The sequence below is a fragment of the Trichoderma ghanense genome (genome assembly GCF_004382785.1).
Source record: "Trichoderma ghanense strain CCMA-1212 chromosome Unknown scaffold_4, whole genome shotgun sequence".
NCBI lineage: Eukaryota > Fungi > Ascomycota > Sordariomycetes > Hypocreales > Hypocreaceae > Trichoderma > Trichoderma ghanense.
In genome coordinates, this window is record NW_027395667.1 from 1 (window position 1) to 22,096 (window position 22,096).

The 22,096-nt window shown below is 55.8% G+C and overlaps 8 protein-coding genes across 8 annotated transcripts; 4 read left to right on the top strand and 4 right to left on the bottom strand.

The window, feature by feature from the left end:
* Positions 1-21: 21 nt before the first annotated feature.
* Positions 22-3,119, top strand: CCMA1212_004166 (DNA replication licensing factor mcm6; the record flags this gene model as incomplete). Its single annotated transcript, XM_073701482.1, has 3 exons — positions 22-371; positions 459-2,940; positions 3,006-3,119. The coding sequence occupies exons 1-3, from the start codon at positions 103-105 to the stop codon at positions 3,117-3,119; spliced, it is 2,865 nt and encodes a 954-aa protein (XP_073559478.1). The 5' UTR covers positions 22-102.
* Positions 3,120-4,452: 1,333 nt separating this feature from the next.
* CCMA1212_004167 (uncharacterized protein) lies at positions 4,453-8,317 on the bottom strand (the record flags this gene model as incomplete). Its single annotated transcript, XM_073701483.1, has 3 exons — positions 4,453-7,553; positions 7,625-8,216; positions 8,255-8,317. 3 exons carry the CDS (start codon positions 8,315-8,317, stop codon positions 4,453-4,455), a joined length of 3,756 nt encoding a protein of 1,251 aa, XP_073559477.1.
* A 1,378-nt stretch (positions 8,318-9,695) lies between these two features.
* CCMA1212_004168 (ATP synthase subunit f) lies at positions 9,696-10,583 on the bottom strand (the record flags this gene model as incomplete). The annotated part of the gene is made up of 5 exons (XM_073701484.1): positions 9,696-9,721; positions 9,781-9,846; positions 9,916-10,066; positions 10,333-10,482; positions 10,578-10,583. 5 exons carry the CDS (start codon positions 10,581-10,583, stop codon positions 9,696-9,698), a joined length of 399 nt encoding a protein of 132 aa, XP_073559480.1.
* On the top strand, positions 10,433-11,387 carry CCMA1212_004169 (uncharacterized protein). Its single transcript, XM_073701485.1, has 3 exons — positions 10,433-10,856; positions 10,912-11,016; positions 11,080-11,387. Exons 1-3 carry the CDS (start codon positions 10,457-10,459, stop codon positions 11,187-11,189), a joined length of 615 nt encoding a protein of 204 aa, XP_073559479.1. The 5' UTR covers positions 10,433-10,456; the 3' UTR covers positions 11,190-11,387.
* Positions 11,388-11,838: 451 nt separating this feature from the next.
* Positions 11,839-13,007, bottom strand: CCMA1212_004170 (Glucose-induced degradation protein; the record flags this gene model as incomplete). Its single annotated transcript, XM_073701486.1, has 3 exons — positions 11,839-12,321; positions 12,528-12,723; positions 12,931-13,007. The coding sequence occupies 3 exons, from the start codon at positions 13,005-13,007 to the stop codon at positions 11,839-11,841; spliced, it is 756 nt and encodes a 251-aa protein (XP_073559528.1).
* Positions 13,008-14,783: 1,776 nt separating this feature from the next.
* On the top strand, positions 14,784-16,598 carry CCMA1212_004171 (Uridine-cytidine kinase-like 1; the record flags this gene model as incomplete). Its single annotated transcript, XM_073701487.1, has 8 exons — positions 14,784-14,939; positions 15,016-15,143; positions 15,208-15,352; positions 15,406-15,448; positions 15,513-15,598; positions 15,676-15,745; positions 15,825-16,056; positions 16,115-16,598. 8 exons carry the CDS (start codon positions 14,784-14,786, stop codon positions 16,596-16,598), a joined length of 1,344 nt encoding a protein of 447 aa, XP_073559564.1.
* Positions 16,599-17,854: 1,256 nt separating this feature from the next.
* Positions 17,855-19,995, top strand: CCMA1212_004172 (External alternative NAD; the record flags this gene model as incomplete). The annotated part of the gene is made up of 2 exons (XM_073701488.1): positions 17,855-19,916; positions 19,979-19,995. 2 exons carry the CDS (start codon positions 17,855-17,857, stop codon positions 19,993-19,995), a joined length of 2,079 nt encoding a protein of 692 aa, XP_073559565.1.
* Positions 19,996-20,449: 454 nt separating this feature from the next.
* On the bottom strand, positions 20,450-21,854 carry CCMA1212_004173 (uncharacterized protein; the record flags this gene model as incomplete). The annotated part of the gene is made up of 2 exons (XM_073701489.1): positions 20,450-21,623; positions 21,700-21,854. The coding sequence occupies 2 exons, from the start codon at positions 21,852-21,854 to the stop codon at positions 20,450-20,452; spliced, it is 1,329 nt and encodes a 442-aa protein (XP_073559567.1).
* Positions 21,855-22,096: the final 242 nt, after the last annotated feature.

A 22,096-nucleotide genomic window follows, 5' to 3' on the forward strand; every position in this document is an offset into this window, starting at 1 on the left:
GCCCTCGCACCTGCATCGGCATACCCTCAGCGCCTTTGAGCTGATGCATATCCCGACGGCTTCACTACACACATTATAGGCCGTTCCCCCCCTCCGCCCCCAATGGCTACCCCCGGCGAACCCAGCCTGATGATGTCGGACGGCTTGGCCCCGCGACGCCCTGGAGGCTTCCCCTCGTCCTCGTCAGCTCGTCCGCGCGGGCCGCCCTCAGAGAACATGGGCACGCCTCGGGACGACTATGGCGAGGGCGACGCATTTGCCGACGACCAGCTGCCGCGCAGCTCGCGTATCCCTGATGCTGCGAGCATCCCCAAGGTCGAGGACCGGATTGGCTTGCTGGTCCAGGATCACTTTGAGGGCTTCATCGAAAAGTGAGTGAACCGAGGACGTCTCCGAACTGGTCTTGGCTCTTGGCTCTTGACTCTTGACTAACCAAACGATCCCTTCCTTGACGATAGCTTCATTGAAGATCCGCTCTCATCAGGCGCACCCCCCTCGAGCGCCGTCACAACCAACAAGTATTACATTGCCCAGATCAGGGGCATGCGCACATATCAGCTCTCCACCTTCTACGTCGACTACAAACACCTCGCCTCCTGGGAGAATGGAAGTTTGGCAGACGGTGTCATCCGTCAGTACTATCGATTCCTCCCCTTCCTCACCGCCGCCCTGCACAACATGATTGCGAAATACGAACCGCAATACTTCCGCGAGCACCGACAAGCCACCGCATCCAGCAAGCTGAGCACCTCTGGCGCCAGCCAATACGGCTCGGGAACGCAAAGCGACTTTTCTCAGAGGAAGAACGAGCACCAGCAGACGGACAAGCTGTTTTCCATTGCCTTTTACAACCTCCCTCTTGTCTCGCGCATTCGAAGCCTGAGAGCCGCCAACATCGGCCAGCTGCTCTCCATCTCCGGCACTGTTACGAGAACCTCAGAGGTGCGGCCCGAGTTGTCGTTGGCCACATTCGTCTGTGAGGCTTGTCGAGCTGTCGTCCCCAACGTCGAGCAAACATTCCGATACACCGAACCAACCCAATGCCCCAACCAGACGTGTCAGAACAGAGTCTCATGGCAGCTGGACATTCGGCACAGCACGTTCGTCGACTGGCAAAAGGTCCGCATCCAGGAAAACAGCTCCGAGATCCCCACGGGCAGCATGCCTCGCACCATGGATGTCATCCTGAGAGGCGAGATTGTTGACCGTGCCAAGGCGGGTGAAAAGTGCGTCTTCACAGGTGCTCTGATTGTGGTGCCAGACGTCAGCCAGCTCGGCCTTCCCGGCTTGCGCCCCACGGCCGTTCGCGACGATCGCGGCGCGCCTCGAGGTGCTGACGTTGGAGGCAACGGCATCACGGGCCTCAAGGCCCTTGGAGTCCGAGACTTGACGTACCGCCTGGCGTTCCTTGCGTGTATGGTTGCCCCTGATACCACCTCCACCGGCCAGTCCGCTGCCAGTGGCGCCATCGATGTAGTCAACGCTCTCACTCAGAATGGCGGCAACACCTCCGAGGGTGCTGAATCAGTCGAGGAAGCTCAGGCTGCCGTCCTAGCGTCCATGAACAGGGCTGAAATTGACGACCTGCGATCCATGGTCCACGGAGACCACATCTACTCCCGATTGGTCAACTCTATTGCGCCGGCCGTGTACGGCCACGAAGTAGTCAAGAAGGGCATTCTGCTGCAGCTCATGTCGGGTGTTAGCAAGACAACCGCTGAAGGAATGCAGTTGAGAGGCGACATCAACATCTGCATTGTTGGCGACCCTTCGACGTCCAAGTCGCAGTTCCTGAAATATGTCTGCTCCTTTGCTCCGCGTGCAGTGTACACCAGCGGCAAAGCCTCGTCGGCTGCCGGTTTGACGGCTGCCGTTGTCAAGGATGAGGAAACGGGAGAGTTCACCATCGAGGCCGGTGCGCTCATGCTTGCTGACAATGGCATCTGCGCCATTGACGAGTTCGACAAGATGGATATCGCGGATCAGGTTGCCATTCACGAAGCCATGGAACAGCAGACCATTTCTATTGCAAAGGCCGGCATCCAGGCCACGCTCAACGCGCGTACGAGTATCCTGGCTGCGGCCAATCCTGTGGGAGGCCGCTACAACCGCAAAACCACTCTCCGTGCCAACATCAACATGTCAGCACCCATCATGTCTCGTTTCGACCTGTTCTTTGTCGTCCTAGATGAGTGCTCCGAGCAGTTCGATCGCCACCTTTCCGAGCACATCGTCAGGGTCCACCAGCAGCGCGACGAGGCCATCACACCGGAGTTTAGCACGGAACAGCTGCAGCGGTACATCCGCTTTGCAAGGACATTCCGCCCCGAGTTCACGGATGAGGCGAGGGAGACCCTTGTTGAAAAGTACAAGGAGCTCCGGGCCGATGATGCCCAGGGTGGTGCCGGCAAGAACTCTTACAGAATCACCGTCCGTCAGCTTGAGAGTATGATTCGTCTGTCCGAAGCTATTGCCAAGGTCAATTGCGTCGAGGAGATCTCCTCCGACATGGTCATTGAGGCCTATAACCTGCTTCGCCAAAGTATCATTTCTGTTGAGCACGACGACATCGAGATAGAGGAGACGGAAGATGTTCAGGAAGACAGCGAAACGCTTCGCCGCGCGGCAGATGCGGCTTCTGGAACCACTCCTGCACAGGACCATGAAGGCGACGCTGCCATGGGCGAAGAGGGTCAGGACGGCGTATCACAATCCGCCGCCACCAAGAAGAAGTACACCATTTCTTATGACACGTACATTCACATGGTCAACATGTTTGTCCAGCGGGTGACTGAGGATGAGGCCGGCACCGGCGACGGTGTCGAGGGCAGCGTCCTGATTAACTGGTATTTGGAGCAGAAGGAAGCCGAGATGGAAAGCGAGGAGGACTACCACAGAGAGAAGACTCTCGCCAACATGGTTTTGAAAAAGATGGTCAAGGTAAGCTTTTCCCCCGTCTTCTCTCTTCAAGCAACGAGCATAGACTAACAACATCCTCTCAATAGGAAAACATCCTCATGGCGCTCAGGGGCGAAGGTCTGACCGAGGGCGCAGGCCCCTCTACGCCTATGAACGTTATCTATGTCTTGCACCCCAACTGTGCTGTTGAAGACATTTAAGCAGAGAAATCTCGGCCTTTTCTCGATACATGTCCTTATAGTACCATTTCTATCTGTTTTGGTTTACTATCTGGGGGCTTTAAAGAGTGAATGAGGTAGCAGAAGGGGGACGGGGATGGGAAATAGTACTGCCATGATATCATGAACTTGAAGGGGAGTTTGGAGTTGAACGGGTATATAAAAATGAACAAATGACATGTTGGAAGGGGATGCCGGGAGGATATGCATCGACAATGATAGACTGATGAGCAAAAGAATCCTTCTTTTTGGATTGCACCGTGGGAAGCATTCAGCCTTCTTTTCTTTCATTTTATAGTAAACTGGAAGCAGTTCTTCTCAACTTCTCTCCAAGGACTATCGTGTTCCATTAAGGCTCCTCGTGCAGATGAATCTTCCACTCAGAGCCTTTCCCCTTCCTTAGGGTAAGATAGAAAGCCTCCAAATGGCAGCTCATACATAGCGAAACTGCCGTCGAAATCACGGAAGAACACCATCACAAACATCAAAGTTGAAGAAAAAAAAGAAGTGCGTTTTTTTTTACTTTGGTTTGCTTTCTTTTGCTTTCAACATACCCTTACACCATCTTCACAGAGAGTCAAATCAATTCGTATCCCCTCGCAAGGAGAATAACCGGACAGGCAGAGGTAAAAGGGCCGTAAGGCAAGGGCCAGGTAAAGTAAGGCAAGGTAAAGGGAGTCAGACACGACTAGTACAATAAGAAGCAACATCTAGCCCAACTCCGCCGAGCCCTTTCATCTTGACGGCAGCCATCCACTTCAAGGAGGAGGAAAAGGCCAGTCGTCTCTCTTCTTCTTCCTTTCTGTCTCATCTCCCCCTTACTCCCTATCCCCTCGTCCTCTCCCCAAAGCCGCCGCCCGATTTCCCTTGCCCTTGTTTTCCACAGTGTCCTTGAAAGACACCCCTCTGGTACCATTGAACCATGTGCTATCAGGTACGTCCATAACAAACGCGTCAAAAAGAGAATAAAAAGCGTGTGTATATACATACACCACGCCTCTGGTAACAAGTCCAGAGACAAATCGGATTTCATTGTACGCAGATACGGACTCTGCAGTGAACATAGTAGTCAAAGTCAGCCTGTCTTCTCCATCCGTCCCCGAATAGAGAGAAGACCGGAAGCTATCGTGTCAATGGCCTCACAGGCTAAGATGTCGGGTGAGAAGATGGCGCAAAAGGCAGGGGAAGAAGCAAAACTAGGTCGTGTGTGTTCATTTGCTTTGCCAGTCCACGAGGGAGCCGGCCGTGACCCTTTCCTTCCCAGCATATCCCAAGAAGGTCGGTCAAAGATTGTTTACATAGAACGGGTTTTCATCTAATTAGATGATGAGCCCTGCTCACGAGGTTGTGAGAACCGGTTCCAGTTATCAGATCCACGACTCCGATATCCACCACGGCTGCCACGGCTGCCACTGCTTGGATTCGCGGCATCTCCGTAGCTATTGGAAAACTCCTTCTTGCCGTTGCCACTGCCACCGCCGTTGCTGTTACCGCCTCCTCCACCACGAGAACCGTGGCCACCACCTCGGTGTCGTGAGGATGGCCTGTGACTTCCTCGCCCGCCTCTCGCTGCAGAAAAGGGGATCGTGGCCGTCCTAGGCTCACTCATCCCTGGAAAGAGAATCCTCACAGCATTACCGCCGCCAGCAACCTCGGCCGGGAAATAATATGGTTCGGCAACCGACGGCTGTACGAAGAACCTCTTTGGCATCGGCTTGATGCTTGCCGCAGGCTGCCATGCTGCTTCGGGGGCATTGTGCGGAAGTCTAATCCGCGGCAGAGAGCCCATCTCCTGCTCTTCAAAGCACTCCTCTGCCATGGGCTTCGAGGTCAGCGTCTGGGGGGTTTCCGTTGCGTGTTGCACAGTTACAGCAGGCAAAGAGACGGTTGTGGGCTGTTGGTGGCTCGTATGATCCAGCGCATGCCGACTGGCGGGGTCTATTCCCATATGCTTCGGCGGAGACGCCTTTCCACCATTCAAAAGGTTGTTAATCTTGTCTTGCCAGTTTCCTTGTGACGCCTCAGAGACTCGTCGCGCGGGATAACCATGGGGGATGGGGGCGCGAGATATCTCTCTGGAGGGCGCCCTATTGGTCCACGGATTACTCGCTTTAGCTTGCAGTGCCTGGGCGGCCACCATGGCGGGAGGGAGCTTGACCACTGGTTGCGGCTTGGGTAATGAGACATGCGGACGCGTGTGGTCTCCTTCATACACCGGGTGGCCTTCCATAGTTGGCGGCGGAGGAGATGGCGTAGAGGGACGGAGCGGTTCGATGATACCGACCTCAGCGCGCACATCTCTCGTGGGGAAGAATCGAGAGGGCCGCGACTGAGGAGTTGCGGTTGGACCGTTCGGGGACAAGACAGAGCTGCCGGCCCCGTTTCCAAGGACTCCAGACTGGCCACCCATGATGGAATCCTCAGTGTTCTTCAACTGAGCCTCGCTTGAACTCACGGCGCGCCTGGTCCCATCCCCTGGGATGTGGACGGGGCGCCATGTGTCCTTGATTGTTGGCTGGGCGTCCTCTACCGAGATCCCACGCTCAGCCAACTGACGCTCACGGCCTGTCCGCTCAGCCAGCTTCTCCGCGTGAATCCTCTTGTCGTTCTCAGCCACGGCCGTCACCCATTTGGTCGCAAGCTCAGCTCCCATGTTTCCATATCGCGTAGCACGCGAGCCAATAGGCGCGGGGACTTGGTTGCGGCTATGCGAAGACTGGACGGAAGTGGGAGGAGCAATAGGGGCAGGGGCATTACTGGTTGAAGCCGGCTGGGCGGTTGCACCAGATACGCGGCTGAGTTGAGGGTTAAAGGTGCCATTTCCGAGTCCGTTGTCGTTATCTGGGGAGCTCCACACATTCCGGGGCGTCCCGGTAGCCCACGAAGAGAACCGGTCGGGTCGACCGCCCCAGACACTGGTAGGCTCTGCATCTTGGCTGTGAGATAGCCGCCTGCTCGTCGGTCCCGCCGGCGGGACCATGTTTGTTGATGGGGCATCTCTATGGCCGAACCCAGGCTTTTCGATATGAGGTACACTGGCTGCGTCATTCCTACCAGGATCTGTCTGATGCGGATGGTCTGCTTTCGCGGTGGGTGGTGCCGAGGTTTGGTCACTGGACGCCGCTTGCTGGCTCGGCGTCGGTTTCGCTGCTTGTTCCTTGGGTGCCTCTTTCGCCTCAGTCTTCTTTTGCGGGGGCGGCCCCATGGCTTCTAGTTTCTTCTGTATACGCTCTCGGCGTGCAGCCTCCTCGCGAGCCTCTTGCTCTTGCCGGCGTTTCCTAGCCTGCTCAATACCCTCACGCATCAGTTTCTTTTGGAACTCGATGTCATCTTCCAGCTTATGGGAGGGAGGTGGTGCTTGGTGCTCAGGGTGTGAGTTTCCTTGATGAGGAGCGGCGAAGCTTGTTCCAGGAGAGGGTCGCGAAGTTGGATCGTGCAATGGCTGGTGTCTAGATTGTCCCTGACTCATCACGGATACCGCCACGGGAGAGACTGGGCTCTCCAAGACTGAACCTGCCATAGAGCCTCTCCGAATACTGAGGAACTCGGGGCCCGGTGGAACAGAGCCATCATGTCCCTTGCTCAGACGCTGCAAATATGATCCGCTGCCACCGCTAACATTGGAGGACCCGCGGCGTCGTCCAAATGGCGCATCCGGGGCAGTACGGCTAGTCTGGAACGCGGCAGAAGGCTCGGCTGGGTGGTCTGGTGGAGGTCCACGCTGTAGCAAGGCGGGATACCTGGTCTGGGAATCGGAACGCATCGACGGGCGTCGGTCGGGAACGGGTTCATATCGTCCGGATCGCGAGTTAAAGAGCTCCTTGTTTCCATACGACGACCTGTCTCTCCAAGTTGAGCGCGAGTAATCGTCGGCCCCCATCTCTCGATGAGGTGGAGGATTCATGTTATTGGAAAAGGATGAATCTCGCAAAGAACCGCGCGGCGGATACGCCGACTCTATGGATCCAGGTGATGCTTTCTTGACAGGCGGCAAGGTAGCCCACGGTGACTTGGCAGGCGCTGGCGGTGCTGGAGGTTTCGCAACGAGAACCGGCTTTTCCTGAGCAGCGCTCTTAAGCACCAGCCCCTTTCCAGACGGAAGACCCCCAGATTTGGGCACTGGAGTACTCGTGGCGGCCGGAGGCGCTGGGGAGGAGGGCTTCTCGGGTGAAGCCTCCTTGGCTGATTCCGACGCACGCTCTGCTGCCCGCGCTGCCTCGTCGGGATGGGGCAGAGTGGTCTTGGTGCCATCTCCCCAGGTGATGGCCTCGGGGGCCCAGTCATCGTCGTCGTCATCGATGTCTGCCCACTTGTTCTGCCCTTGGGTATCTTCTTCATTCAGGCGACTAGCCATGTGAATTCCATACTTTTTGAGCTCTTCATCGGTGAACTTTTTGGGTTCGGGGGCTGGAGTCGCTAGACAACAAGTGTGAGATCGGGTTAGTTTAGGCTCATTCTCCAAATCTGGGGTCGATCGGGTCACGTACGCCTGTTCTTGTTCCACACAGCATTTGGATCAGGCGCAGCAGCCGGCTTTCCGCCATTCGCCAGTGATGAAAATCGCGGAGACGAGGTGCCGGTACCGCTACCAGACTTTGCAACCAACCGTGGTCGTGATATGGACAAGGTGGCGGAGCCGGTCGGCGGGGTACTCGAGCCCGCAGCTGGCTTGTCGCTGGTCTTGGACGAGACGCTAGGGTTTGCCTTGGAAGCCAGGAACGTCTTGTTGACCGAGACGGCCTTGAAGGTGGTCGGCTTCTTGGCCGAAGAGCCAGTGCGGCTTATGCCTTTCTCGCCATCCTTTGCGCGCGACGCTTCGGTGTCCGATCCCCCACTCACACTGACGTCTGCCGAGTTAATCTGGTCCTCGACATTCGTGATGCGTTTGTTTGCGATGTCTTCAGGGAGGGGGGAGCCTCCGTTTACAGCCGGCGGCTCCAATTCGCCATGTCGAGAGTCGGACGCCTGCGGATCGAGCAACATCAGGTTAGCACAGCTCATAGCACACAAGGCTCCGTTACACCCATGAGAGGATGGGGCTGAAAAGCAGGGCTGCGCCGACGCCACTACAGCGGCGTCCTGCGAGCTTTGCAACAGCAGGGGACGAGGCGCCTCACAGATTGCGGTTCGTTGGAGGCAAACACATCAGCTGAGTTGTCGGTGGAGGGCTCCGTGGCCATCATCCGTCGTGGTGGCAAGTGTGCGCCGGTGGGAGTCGTAAGATGCGAACTCTAGCCAGAAACAGGAGCAGAAACACCAAATCGCCTCTCGAGGGTTTCGACTAGGAACAGGGTCTCACGGTGTGTTCGTTTGCCCTGAGCAGCACCCAAGAGAAAGGCCGCAGCGTGGGATCGACGAGGGCAGAGGAGACGAAGAGGAGGGGGAGCTGGAATCGCGAGTGGAACGACCTGATGCTCTCGAGAGAATGCAGGCGACGGCGGCGAGCGGTGCAAGCGGAGTCTTCGGGGGCTGAGTCCTCTCTTCCAGGGCCTCGCAGCGAGGGTCGGTGTCGGCGGAAGGCGTCGTCAGGATGAGTCGCCAGGCTCGAGAGGCTTCGGCTGCAATTTGCTTGCAATCGTGATGGTGAGGTGGAAGCGACCTGATTTTCGAAGCTGCAGGCCGTTTGGTTATGGCCTAGCGCTGAGTGGGAAACTTCCGCCTGATCGGGGGGCCCGTGCGCGCCAACGGCCACTGAAGCCACTGAAGCCCCGGTGTGGGAGCGCTGAGGACAGCCGCAAGCCGACCAGCCCGCAACCAGTCTAGGGCCTATTGTTCAGGCGTGCTTGGGTACTATTGAGAGCGGCTGAGGTTGACGGGAGCATTGGATGGAACTTCTGCACAGTGTCTATGAATTCTGCACCGCCTGTCCCGGACAGGATGGCGAATTGAATGCTGACCAAGAATACATAGTAACGGCAGACACAGCCGCCCTGAACTCTATTGGCGAGAGCCCTGGTGAATTGCGGCATGTCTCGAGTGAATTCAAGCACAATATGAGCATATCCAATAGCCGTCTGTTTGTCCTGCCAGCCAGGCAGGCTGTCATCATCATCAGCAGATCCTCACTGAGTGACTCATGGCACGGTCGATCAGGTTCCATTCAATTCACTTGCTGCCCGTGTTTGTAGAGACCAGTCAGACGACCAGGACGGAATATGACAACCTTGACAAGATGAAACGGAGTATTGATAGCTTATACTTCCACCTTATACTTCCAATCCAGTGAAAGAAACATTGCCGCACAATTACACCTCCCATCGCCTCTCGATATTTCCGCTTGATATCCTTTGTCCACAACGTTTGTGTGCCTTCTAACACCAGAAAGAGAGGCAGAAGAGCAAGGGCGAAGTAGGTTGATTAACTTTAAGACCCAGCATAATCAGCGTCGTTTCGTCCATCATTCACACCGCCGAATAGGAGAGGAGCAAAATATTCAATGCGTGTCTGATAGTACATAAGGAAGTCCGGGCGTGGGCATACACGGCACCGTTCTAAGTCTATTTACATGGCCACTCGTCGTCTCGAGAAGAGCGGCATCAACAAACCATCCATAGTACTTTAGTGCGCATTGTTCTTGTGGTGACCTATTCCAAAACATTAGCTACCGAGTACCGTACCGCAACAGACAGCTCCAGGTACTTACGCAGGTGGAAGTAGTAGTTTTGAGCGTAACCAATGGCGATGAGGAAGACCAGGGCGTGGACGATGGCTATACAATTCGAGGCATGTCAGCTTGTATCCCGCATCTGAGAACTTTTGGAACGGGTTCACATCGTACGCGTAGCAGAAGGGTTCTTGCCAAAGTACTTGGCCTGGTAGCGTCCGAGGAGACCCTTGGGCTTGACCTCAGGGGCGGCGCCCCGGGGCAGCTTCTCGTAGAAGCTCACGACACGCTGCATGCGCAGAGCATCAGGAGCAGCACCAATTGCCTAGCATCGAGGATCCTTTGTTAGCCGAGAGTCCATTGTCCCGCATGTCGTCCGACCAGATCCTCGCAGTCCGTCTTCCTCGCACAGCAATCCATTCCCGTCCATCATTGCGCTCTCTACTGGCTTCTTCGAGGATTTTTCGACATGCGCGATTCGGCGTTGTGTATCGTATCATCTGGGATAGCATCATACCTTGGGGGAGGCAATCTACATATTCTCTGTTAGCCAAACGTCTAGCAACCCGAACAAGCCACCACGGATCTCACCTTGGGGGGAATGAGCGTCGAAAGCGCTCGGCGAGTGACGAAGCTCATGGTGTCGGATAACGAGGAATAGACGCTCGACAGAGATGGGCGGAATGTTGAGGAATCGCTGGATTTGAACGCTCCCATGTGCCGCAGCAGGCGCAAGAGGTTCTTTGCCGAAAAGCACTCGTTCTCGGCAAAACATCGCTCCGCACCGCCCAATCAGCACTCGCCGCCGTCGCCCCGAACCATTATTCGCCGCAAACCACCATCGCAAGCGACCGTCACAGACGAAAGAAAACGGTTCCCCCAATCTCCCTGCTTTCAATTCGAGAAAACCACGGGAATTGCTGTCCAGCCATGGCGCCCCTCAGAACTCAGTCGGCCGCTCGCCTGCTGCACAATGCCGTGCGCCCACGGATCGCGCTGGCCTCGGTGCCCCGCCGCTTTGGAAGCTCTGTCAACTCGCCCGCCGACGTCGTTCCTGCGATGCCCGGCGCCGCCAACCAGCCCGACTACGATGCCCCCGTCGACAAGGCTACCTCGTACGAGCAGCGATCTTGAATTGGAGACGGAATTTGAAGGCTAATCGGGACACAGAACATTCACTCCAGTCCCCAAGCGTGTGCAGGACGGCACTGAAGAGGTCCTCGCGGCCGCCGTCATCTCGGGTGCTCCTATCGAACTCCAGGCACGGACAGTTCGGTTAGTTTGATCTCCGGCCACCTCGTCTCAACGATCTACTTCTTTTCTGACCCAAATGTCTAGCATCTACAAGGAGACCAAGCCCGCTACACAGTCCGGCGACTTCAGGGGCGAGCGCTGGCGAATGGACTGGGACGTCCTGCCCAAGGGACACCGATGGGAGAACCCGCTGATTGGATGGCAGTCTTCGGGAGATTTCATGCAGGGAACACACATCAACTTCATGTCCAAGGAGGACGCCATCCATTTCGCGGAGAAGCAGGGCTACGAGTACTTTGTCCAGGAACCCAACTCGCGAAAGTTCACACCCAAGGCCTACGCAAACAACTTCCTCTACACGCCCAACAAGTTGAAGCACGTCCGGACAAAGTAAGGCATCAGATATGCCTGTCCTTGTCTGGTTATTAGAAGAAAAATCATTACCAAAGTTTTTTTTTTTTTTTCAATCCACGAATTAGTCTGCAGACTCGTGACGATGTTGCTGTATTTATTTGACTCGATTGGTACGCTACAAGGCAAGCCGTTTAGCTGCACCGAAGCTGGTATAATGAGAGAAAGAATAGCTACAGAACAGTCTTTCCATCACTGCCAGTGCAAGTGGTCCATTGCTTCACGCATTCTCTATGTCCTTCGCCAAACTTGCATGATGGTAGTGGACGGGAGGTTTCGGTTTCATGGATGCGCCGGCTTATACTGCTCCATGCGGCGTATTGAGCGAACAGTCCGTGGCATCATGCGCATCAATTATCATTATGGTAATAGCGTTGTATGGTAGAAGGTTTTGGGGGGCGAGCGCAGTAGTCATAAGCATCATTCAATGGTTCAGGTCGTCATCATGGGTTCATGTCCGTTCTCGGAGTTATAGGTTCGCCAAGGTTGGTTTGAGGGCTCTTCACCTTTCAATCCGATATCGAGACGATCCGGAAGGCTGGTTCCTTTCTCTCGCGCCGCATTTTCTGCCCAGGCTCTCATCTTAACGAGCTGGCGAATGGCAGCATCGCGGCGAATCGATTGCTTTTCCAGCATCGCCTTGTTCACCTTGTCTGCGGCTTCACGGCGGAGACCAGGGTCAAGCAGGGCTGCCAATTGCGGCTCTAGCTTGTCGGGGCTGAACAGTAGCAGAGCCATGGTTGTTTCCAGATCATCCAAAAAGAGGCGGTTTGTGGAAGCCCGCGGACCGAGTTGCTCCGTAGCAAATTTCAGCGCAGGACTGATGTCTCCCCCCGATGCATTGCATGTTCGGATTAACTCGACGAGTTGAAGGCGCAGCAGAGAAAAGTGCAAAGCATTGTCTTCGTCCAAGATCTGAATCGCGTGTTAGAAACGATTAACTGATGTCTAAGCCAGAATAACAGGATGCAAAGGCAGGACAAGGTGAAGTATCATAAAAAAGTGGTGTTTCTCATCACGGGCCGGTAAACCGGCCATATGCGTGGTGCATGTATAAACTCTTGTTTTAATCATGAAGGGGTTGAAGGGAGGGAGCCGCGGCGGCAGTGTACGCGACCTACCTCAGGATCATACTCGTTCAGAGTCTCAATGGCAGCTTGGATGTTGCCACTATGGATGCAGTTCTGGATCTCCTGCCTCGTTTCGATGTCCGAGGTGTCCTGCAGTGGCGGCAAGTTTGCCTCTTTCGAGAACCTTGCGGCCGCATTTGGGTAGCCCTCCATGGTCAAATAGTCCAAAATCAAAGCATTAATATCGCTGGATGCCAGTCAGCAATCCATACCGGCCAGAACAGCAGGAAGAAGAGGAAAGAAGGACAGATGCTCTTGTAGGGTTCAGGCAAAGAAGAAGATTATATCGGTTTTCCGCAGGAGTTTTCTCGGAGAGATTCCCATTGATATCGTGTTCATCATGTAGGAGGCATCGTGTCTAGGGAGGGGGGAAGAGTGCTCTCATCATACGTACTTTTTGGGAGACTTGACCCCTTCGACACGCCTCTCAAAGGCATGTTTAGCCGGAGTGGCTGTAGAAGCCGACGACATCTGCGCAGAGAGTCAGGACATGGCGCGGGGTGCAAGGCGCAAGAGGGGGCCGTCACGGCACCGTACCATGGAGGTCAACGGCTGTCCCGCAGACAGTCGGCAGCAGCTCTAGTTACAGTCAGGCAGCAGCGGAATTGCGGCAGATGCGACAAATGCGTAAACTGGGAGGCTCATGGCGTGCGCGGGCAGCCAAGGAGGAAGCCGGAGATGCCACCGTTCAGCGCATTGGCAGGCCGGAGTCGTGGAAACCGCTGGCTCGCGAAGAGGCTGAATCTGGATGCGGCGGGAAGTGAGATGAGACGAGGGAAAAGTTTGGTATGTATGAGGAAAGGGAAGCGATTTTCAGCGGCGGCAGAGGAGCAGCAGATGCCCTTTTTGGAGGGTGGGCAGCCCCGTTCCCAGGCGGCCATACGGGCCAATGAGGTGGCGGAAACAGCTCAGAGACGCTCCACAGTAGGTAGCTTTTTGCGGCTGCTCTACCCTCAGGGCTCTGGTGGGGGACGACGCTTACATAACGCGACGGTGGAGAGACCCCATCAAGTAACGTAATGGAACGAACCCGTCTCATGAGGGCTTGGCGAAGGTGAAGGTGAGAAGCGAAGAAAAAGCAGAGGGAAACTTTTCAAAGAGAAGAAAGTCTTGAAGATCATCTGTGGGAGGTATCACGCTTGGGACAGATACGTTGTACCTTAAGTTGGTAGTCATCATGTAGAGTTGATGTCAGTGAGCTAGGGCTCTTCAGGAGGTTGAAGTCTGCAAGACCAGGTCTGCTGCAGTAGCGTACTCCGTACTCCCAGGTACATCGTTCGTGTCGGCGCACCCCGTCAGATGCAGCAGAAGCGGCGCAACGTTGATGGAGAGCACTCTGCAGGTTGTAGCTTTCGGGTATCGATACATCGTAGGTGGCTCTTGGTGCAGGTCCGTCTCCTCCGACTTGGCAGCCACGACACCGAGTCTTGGCCAGCCAGAAGGAAGGAGCCTTGAGGCCATTGATTGAGCAAGACCGCTGGAGGCTAAAAGGGAGCACGAGACAGGGCTGCCTGATCAAAGCTCGACAACCACCACAATCTTCTCTGGGCTGCTAAAGATGTCGGTCCGCCATCAGCCTCACATCGAGGCTTCCTCAATCTCTAGACGCTGCCAACCATGTGAGCGTTAGCTTGACCGGCACATGCTTCCAATGGCTGATTAGGTGCAGCGCGGCGCGGTGCCTGTGCCTCACCAAGCCCTATCAGACCTATCAGGCGCCTCACAAGTCGCCCTGGATGGGGACTATCCGCCATTATCCGCCATTATCTTAGCGGGCCATGCTGTCGAGCGGGCATCTCCGTGCCACGCCCTCGAAGCCTCGATTCCGGTGGGTTGCCGGGCCATAAAGCCACACAAAGACAGCAGCGCAGCCCGATAAGATTTTGTCCTGCGTGCTGACCGTCAGTTTACCATCTATTCCACTCTATCGATCGTCGTTCGCTACCTCCTGCTCTGCTCCCCTTATTCGTGCTCTCCAAGGTCTTGTCGCCTCTGGTCTCGCAAAACCGCCTTCAGCTCTCGGCTCTCAGCAGCAGCCCCTACGGCATCACTGGCGCCGGACAGAAAAACTCGCCTTGGACACTACCGACGGGGTGGATCACGCGAGCCACTTCCCACTTGATCAACTCTTGTACCCTAGGATAAAAGCAAAAGCGTAGCCCTCTGCTTGCTCTTCATCGGCAACGACGGCCTGTCGGTCAAAAGCCAAAGTCACGGTCTGAGCCAGCGTTTGTCCTGGCGGTAGCAATGTCGCAGCTCGAGAGCCATGTCACGGTTCAGAAGCGAGCTTACTACTCTCCGCCATGGGCAGATGTGAGCATCATTGCCATCGCTGGCAGCTCGGGCTCCGGCAAGTCGACGCTGTCTCAGACTATCGTGAAGAAGCTCAACCTGCCCTGGGTTGTCATTCTTTCCATGGCATGAACTCCCCTAGGAGAAGCAACTGGTTCCGGATTGTCGTGGCTAACGACCAGAGTAGGACTCGTTCTATAAGACATTGACCCCTGCCCAGTCCAAATTGGCTTTTGCCAACGAGTACGACTTCGACTCACCAGACGCCATTGATTTCGATGCCCTCATCAGCTCTCTACGGGATTTGAAAGCAGGGTAACGATTACCTGCCGCCAATGAAGCCTTATTTCGGACATGCTCGTTAACCTTGCCTCTCCAGAAAGCGAGCAGAGATCCCCGTGTACTCTTTTGCCCATCATGCACGACTAGAGAGGACCACATCCATCTATTCCCCGCACGTGCTCGTTTTGGAAGGCATCTTTGCCCTCTACGACCCGCGAGTCCGTGAGCTATGTGACATGGGAGTATGCCAGCCTCCCCGACGGTGTGACAAGATTGGATCTGACTTGTTTTTTAGATATACTGTGAAGCTGATGCAGACACTTGTTTGTCGAGGAGAAGTAGGCCATTACCCTTGTCTGTAGAGATGCCGACGAAGATGCAACCGCTCACCATCTGTACCAGTCGTTAGAGACGTCCGGGAACGAGGGCGAGACGTCGAGGGCTGCATCAAGCAGTGGTTCGCCTTTGTGAAGCCCAACTTTGAAAAGGTGAGACTTCCCAGTCAGGCTGCGACTGTCCTAGCATGAAATGTTTCGCTTACGGAAGCTCGTTTTGTGTGAATCAGTATGTCGAGCCACAGCGCAAAGTGGCAGACATCATCGTTCCAAGAGGCATTGAGAATCGAGTAGCGCTTGGTGAGTTTTAGACGATTCCTTGACGAGAGTGGATCGATCCAGAGTGAGATGCTGGCTAATACTGAGCAATGATGTAAAGATATGGTGACTCAATTCATCGAGAAGAAGCTTTTCGAAAAGTCAACTCATCATCGCGAGGCATTGGCCAGACTGGAGGCCAAAGGCAAAGAAGAGCCTCTTTCCGACCGTGTCGTAGTCATGAGCGAAGGGCCTCAGATCAAATTCATGAACACCATTCTCCAGGATATCGACACGTCGGCCGAAGACTTCATCTTCTACTTTGATCGCCTCGCCGCATTGATCATTGAACAGTAGGTCGAACCAGGGCGTGTTTGACATCAAAGGCGGTGCATGCTGACTTGATTACAGGGCGCTGAACAACGTCCACTTTGAAGAGGCAACGATTGAGACGCCACCGGGTTACAAGTACAACGGTTTACGGCCCAAGGGAGAGGTCAGCGCCGTGATTGTGCTTCGAGGAGGGTCGGCCTTTGAGCCGGCTCTCCGAAAGACCATTCCGGACTGCAGGACGGGACGGCTTCTGATCCAGTCCAGCTACTCAACGGGAGAGCCAGAGCTTCATTACCTGCGCCTACCGGAAGATATCCACGAGCATGAGAGCGTGCTCTTATTAGACACACAAATGGCCAGCGGAGGAGCAGCTCTTATGGCTGTTCAAGTCCTTGTCGACCACGGCGTCGCACTGGAACGCATCGTCTTGGCCACTTATTCTGCCGGAAAAGTTGGCTTGCACAGGTTGATGACGGTGTTTCCAGAGATCACGGCCGTGGTGTGCAATCTTCTGCCACACGCGGAGCAGCGCTGGGTGGAAAAGAGATATTTCCGTTGCTGAGCAGCGAGCGGTCTGCAATTCTAATGACTACACCACCCTTGTTCACAAGCCATACCTACGACAAGGTGAATCGCCCTCTTCTCGGCCATGTGGAATCACCGGCGCTTGCTATCGAGAAGATCATGTCTCGATGGTTTTGACATCGATGATAATGACATGAGTGCATATATGCTGCGTGGATGAGTTGTGTGTGCATGATTGCCTGCAGTTTCCAGACAGGTTGCTGTGAAGCAACGGTGTTTGCCGGGTGCTTTTACATGCAAGGTCGTTGTCCGCATTGATGAATGTACTGAAGTGCCAGCATCCCTGAGCCATCTTCTTAGGGCCATGGTCATGTCCGCCCTGTCGGGGGAGTTTCCGAAAGGAAAACCGACGTCGGCGACCGCGACATGTCCGCGATGCCGAAGTGCAAGAGCCGACCTCCGGCACGCGATGCCTGGCTTGCGATGGGCCTCCTGTTTGGCCAATCTCCATGCATGAAGCACAAGTCGGCTACTTTCAAATTTTTTCCTTTGTCCTCCCTTTCCCAGCACAGGTAGTCAATTAGCCTTTTCAGTTTGTGTTGCGGGCATTTGCATACTTGTCTCTTTGGCATTGATCTTAGCCTCATCTAATCAGCCTTGCATCAGTCAGGCCTCACGCAGTATCTAGTCCATTTTTTTACGGAACACGCACGTAATGCAGTTTGCCTAGTAGCCCTTTTAGTAGTGACAATCAATTGAATTCAAGCTGTCGGCCTGCTTCTGCTAACATCACCATTAGATAATTGCAGCTCCATGCAGCTGGATCTGGCGGCGTTCCTGGTCCGCTGGCAAGGCCTGACCCTCAGACTCGGTGGGGACCTGGACGCCGGCTAGTGTGCTTTGTTCGAGCCTATGACGCCATGAGCTTTGCGCGGCATATCGCCAGTAATAGCGCACATGCCTGGACAGATGGACTAGGCTTCGTACAGTATTTCAATCGCAGAGGCAGGCCATGCCGTCTAAATCTCTCGCTCCCCTCTCCAGAGATTAATCAACCAGGCGTCACTTTGAGGAAGCAGAACTCAGCTGCTCCGTGCAACAATCAGCTTCACAGCGACCAGTGCCACCACTAACAGCTTCGCGAGAGCATCAATCAGCCAGCGGGGTGACAGACAACAAGCTGCTACCACCCGTATCAGCCGACTCGTCCTCGACTCCCTGCAATCCGTCAATCGGCGACATTCGAGGCCTCCATGAAGGAACTGCGTTGAGTCCATCGACTTGCTGTTGACGATGCCGCTGGCCTCAGCGCAATTGGGATCCCTCCGCCTGGCAGCGAGCGGCGGCTGCAGGCAGCGTCTCGCCCTCAGCTCCCGGACGGCCATCACCTCGACGAGATGTGCGCAGCTGCGCGCCTTCTCCAAGCTCTACTCCCGAACTAACAAGCGAAGCACGCCGGCAGCGACTCCGACCGAACTACTCCAGTCAAAGCCTCACCCCCTCAGCCTTGTCCCCTCCCGCGCTCTGTCCGGAACGCCGCTGCCCCGGCCCAGGCCATGGGTGCTCAACTTCCTCTACCGAGCGGCGGCATGGCTTGGGATCTCATGCGTTGTCGTGGGAACCGGCGTCCTTGGCTTCTTCCTCTACGACGCCAGCACGTACAAGGAACACGGCACGCACAGCGACATTGACGTCTCGCAGCTCGCGCTCCAGCCTCGCCGCGGCGGGCCCAAGAACCTGCCCATCGCCGAGCTCTTCATCGACGACACCGAGGACCACCCGGGCAAGTCGAAGCCCCGGCTTGTGGTTCTAGGCGGAGGATGGGGCGGCGTGGCGCTTCTCAAGGACCTGAACCCGGACGACTACCACGTCACCGTCATCTCGCCAGCAAACTACTTCCTCTTCACGCCCATGCTGCCGTCGGCTACTGTGGGAACCCTGGAGCTGCGCTCTCTGGTCGAGCCGATCCGAAGGATACTGAGCCGCGTCCACGGTCATTTCATACGTGCCAAGGCGGAAGACGTCGAGTTTTCTTACAAGCTAGTTGAGGTCTCCCAGCTGGATCACAAGGGAAATGAGGTCCGATTCTATGTCCCTTACGATAAGCTCGTCATTGCCGTCGGCTCGGCAACAAACCCTCATGGCGTCAAGGGGCTGGAGAATGCTTTTTTCCTCAAGGACATTAATGATGCCCGGATGATTCGAAACAAGGTGATTCAGAACCTCGAGATTGCCTGTCTGCCTACAACCTCGGACGAGGAGCGCAAGCGGCTTCTTTCTTTCGTCGTCAGCGGTGGTGGTCCGACTGGCGTCGAGTTCGCCGCTGAGCTATTCGATCTACTGAATGAGGATCTTACCCGACACTTTCCTCGTCTGCTGCGCAACGAGATTTCCGTCCACATCATCCAGAGCCGAAGCCATATTCTGAACACATACGACGAGACGGTTTCCAAGTACGCCGAGGAGCGCTTTGCCCGCGACCAGGTCGAGGTGCTTACCAACTCACGAGTCAAGGAGGTTCAGCCGGACAAGATCATTTTCAGCCAGAAGCAGGAGGATGGTACCGTGGTCACCAAGGAGCTGCCTATAGGCTTCTGTCTGTGGTCTACCGGCGTGTCTCCTACGGCCTTGTCGCAGAGACTGGCCAAGAAGCTGGGTGCCAGCCAGACGAACCGACACGCGCTAGAAACGGACACCCACCTCCGCCTCAATGGCGCTCCCCTCGGCGATGTCTATGCCATTGGTGACTGCTCCACTGTGCAAAACAACGTTGCCGATAGCATCGTCAGCTTTCTCCGCAAGTTGGCTTGGTCGCGTGGAATCGAGCCAGAGTCGCTTCAGCTCCATTTCTCAGACTGGCGAAACGTTGCTGCCGACGTGAAGAAGCGGTTTCCGCAGGCGATCAACCATCTCAAGCGTCTCGATAAGCTCTTTTACGAATTCGACAAGGACCAGTCGGGGACGCTCGATTTCGGCGAGCTTAGGGAGCTCCTGAACCAGATTGACAGCAAGCTGACGTCGCTCCCGGCCACGGCTCAGCGTGCCCACCAGCAGGGCCAGTACCTCGCCCACAAGTTCAACAAGATGGCCAAGATCTCAGACGCCATGCTGGCGAACGACATTCGAGACGGCGATCTGGACGCCGCCGTGTACAAGGCTTTCGAGTACCGCCACCTTGGCAGCTTGGCGTACATTGGAAACTCGGCCGTTTTCGACCTGGGAGAGGGCTGGAGCTTGGCTGGCGGGCTCTGGGCCGTGTATGCCTGGAGGTCCGTCTACTTTGCGCAGAGCGTGAGCTTTAGAACGAGGAGCTTGATGGCCATGGACTGGATGAAGCGAGGACTGTTTGGTAGAGGTATGTTTTGACTGCTTCCTTCTTTCTTTCGTTAACGTGAAACACTGACTTTTTTGGATTAGATCTTGTCGCTTTCTAAAGAGTATATGAGCGGCTGTTGGCTGCTGAGAGCCATAATCAAAGAAATGGACCATGTATTTATGAGCGTTAGAACGAGCAGAAGATAATTCAGTTGGGGGGCACCTCTTAAGAGTCCTAGCAGGGAGCAAAGTATTTGTTAGCGGAGGGGGCTGGCACCTGGAAGGAGGAGGGGGGGGGGGGGGGGGGNGGGGGGGGGACTAGGCACATGTTGTTTGCACATTTTGATGCGTTTGATATCATTCATTGTGTAATAAATAGCTAGAAGAAAGCGTCTTTCATGCAGCAGCCCTCCTTTTGTGATGCAAGCAATATTATGGCGCCATGATCTTAGAATGTCTGTTTTGAGAACCAAGAGAGAAAGGAAAAAGGAAGAAGCGCAAAAGACAAACCCCCTCAAGACAGATGTAGAACAGGCAAGCAGAAGGGGAAATAAACAAACATCAGCAGTCCTTCTACAGAACAAAATCCTTGTGCGTCCACTTCTCCGTAACCTTCCTCTTGGCCTGCTTCTTGAAGGGGATGTGTCTCCGGATCTCGACCTTGCCCCTGAGCAGCATGCTCCTGTACCGGTCCTTGAGCAGGTTGCCCTCAGGCTTGAGCAGCCGCAGCGACTCTTGCAGCTCGTCGGGCAGGACGAGCTCAAGATCCTTCTCCGGCAGCTTATACTTGCCCAGCTGCCTCCTGCGCAGCTTCTCCTCCTTGATCTCGCCGTCTTCGTCCGCGTCCTGCTCCGCGGCCTGCTGGGCCAGCACGAGCGCCTTCTGCTTCTCCTTCTCGGCGACCTCGGCGGCGATCTGCTTGATGCGCTGCTCCTGCGCGCGGCGGGCCTTCATCTCGGCCTTGTGCCGGGCGAGCTGCTCCTCCTCCTTGCGGCGCTTGATGCGGTTCCGCTGGGCCTGCGTCTTGCGCTTGGGCTGCTTGGCGCTCGGCCGCTCGTCCTCGACGCCCGACTGGAAGCCCTCCCACTCCGAGTCCTCCTCCCACTCGGACATATTGGCGCGCTGCTCGGCGGCCTCTGCTTCCGCGGCCGATCGCGCGGCGGCCTCGAGCTTGGCGGCCTCGGCGGCTTCGGCCTCGAGGCGCTTCTTCTCGGCCTCGATGGCCTTGGCGCTCTCCTCGGCGAGGCGGGACTCGTATTCAGTGAAGGAAGGGTTGTAGCTGTATCCTCCCGTGGGCTTGGGCACCGCGGGGGCTTGTTTGCCGTTGGCGAGGAGGGATAGGGGCTGCTGCTTCATGGTCTTGGGGACCTTGGGCTCGACTTTTGCGGGCAGGAAATCCGTCGGGGCCTTGGCCGCCGGCTCGGCGGGGGCGTCCCAGAGGTCAAAGGCGGCGTCTCGGACGGCGATTGTGTTCTCGTGGTGTCCGTCGGCCACCTTCTTCAGGCGGGCGAGGTCCTTGTGCGAGACCCAGTCGGTCTTCTGGCGCTTGGCGGCCACGAGCCCGTCGGTCGACTTGTCGCCGGGGCGCTTGCGCATGGAGACGGCGGGCACGGCGGAGCGCTTGTTGATGATCTCGTCGGCCTTGAGGCCCTTCTTGACGTGCTTGGGGAACTTTTGGGGGATCTTGGAGTCGCCTGCCGTGTCGATTGTGAAGAGGTCCTCGGACGCCTTTTCTCGGATGACGCCGCTGTGGGAGGGAGAGGGACAGACGTTAGCACGGACTGGAGGCCGAAAGGACAAGGACAGGACGTGATCATTCATACCCTCGGATGATTTCATTGTTGAGCTCTCGCAGGCCCTCTTCCACCTCTGTCACGTCGACGTTCTTCCTCCATGCCTTTTTGCCTTTTCTGGAGGGCTGGCTGAATTGCTGGGGAGCCTCGCCTGAGCCGGCGGTGGCCGACCGAAGGACAGGCATTTTTGTTTGTTTGTCTCTTCTCTTTCTCCCGCAACTGAAGCCAGTGAAGACGTGAGTGAATTGCGGCGTAGAGATTGGAATCAGTGTCGGCTTGTTGTTTCTGCTATTATCACGTCCTCAATCGCAAATTTCCCTTTGGACGGATCTTATCAGCAGCTTTTCGAGATTTTTTAGTGGGACCCTGGAGTTGGTGGCCGTAACGGGTAAGAGAGTAGACGGTACCTCGTCCGCGGTGCGAGCGG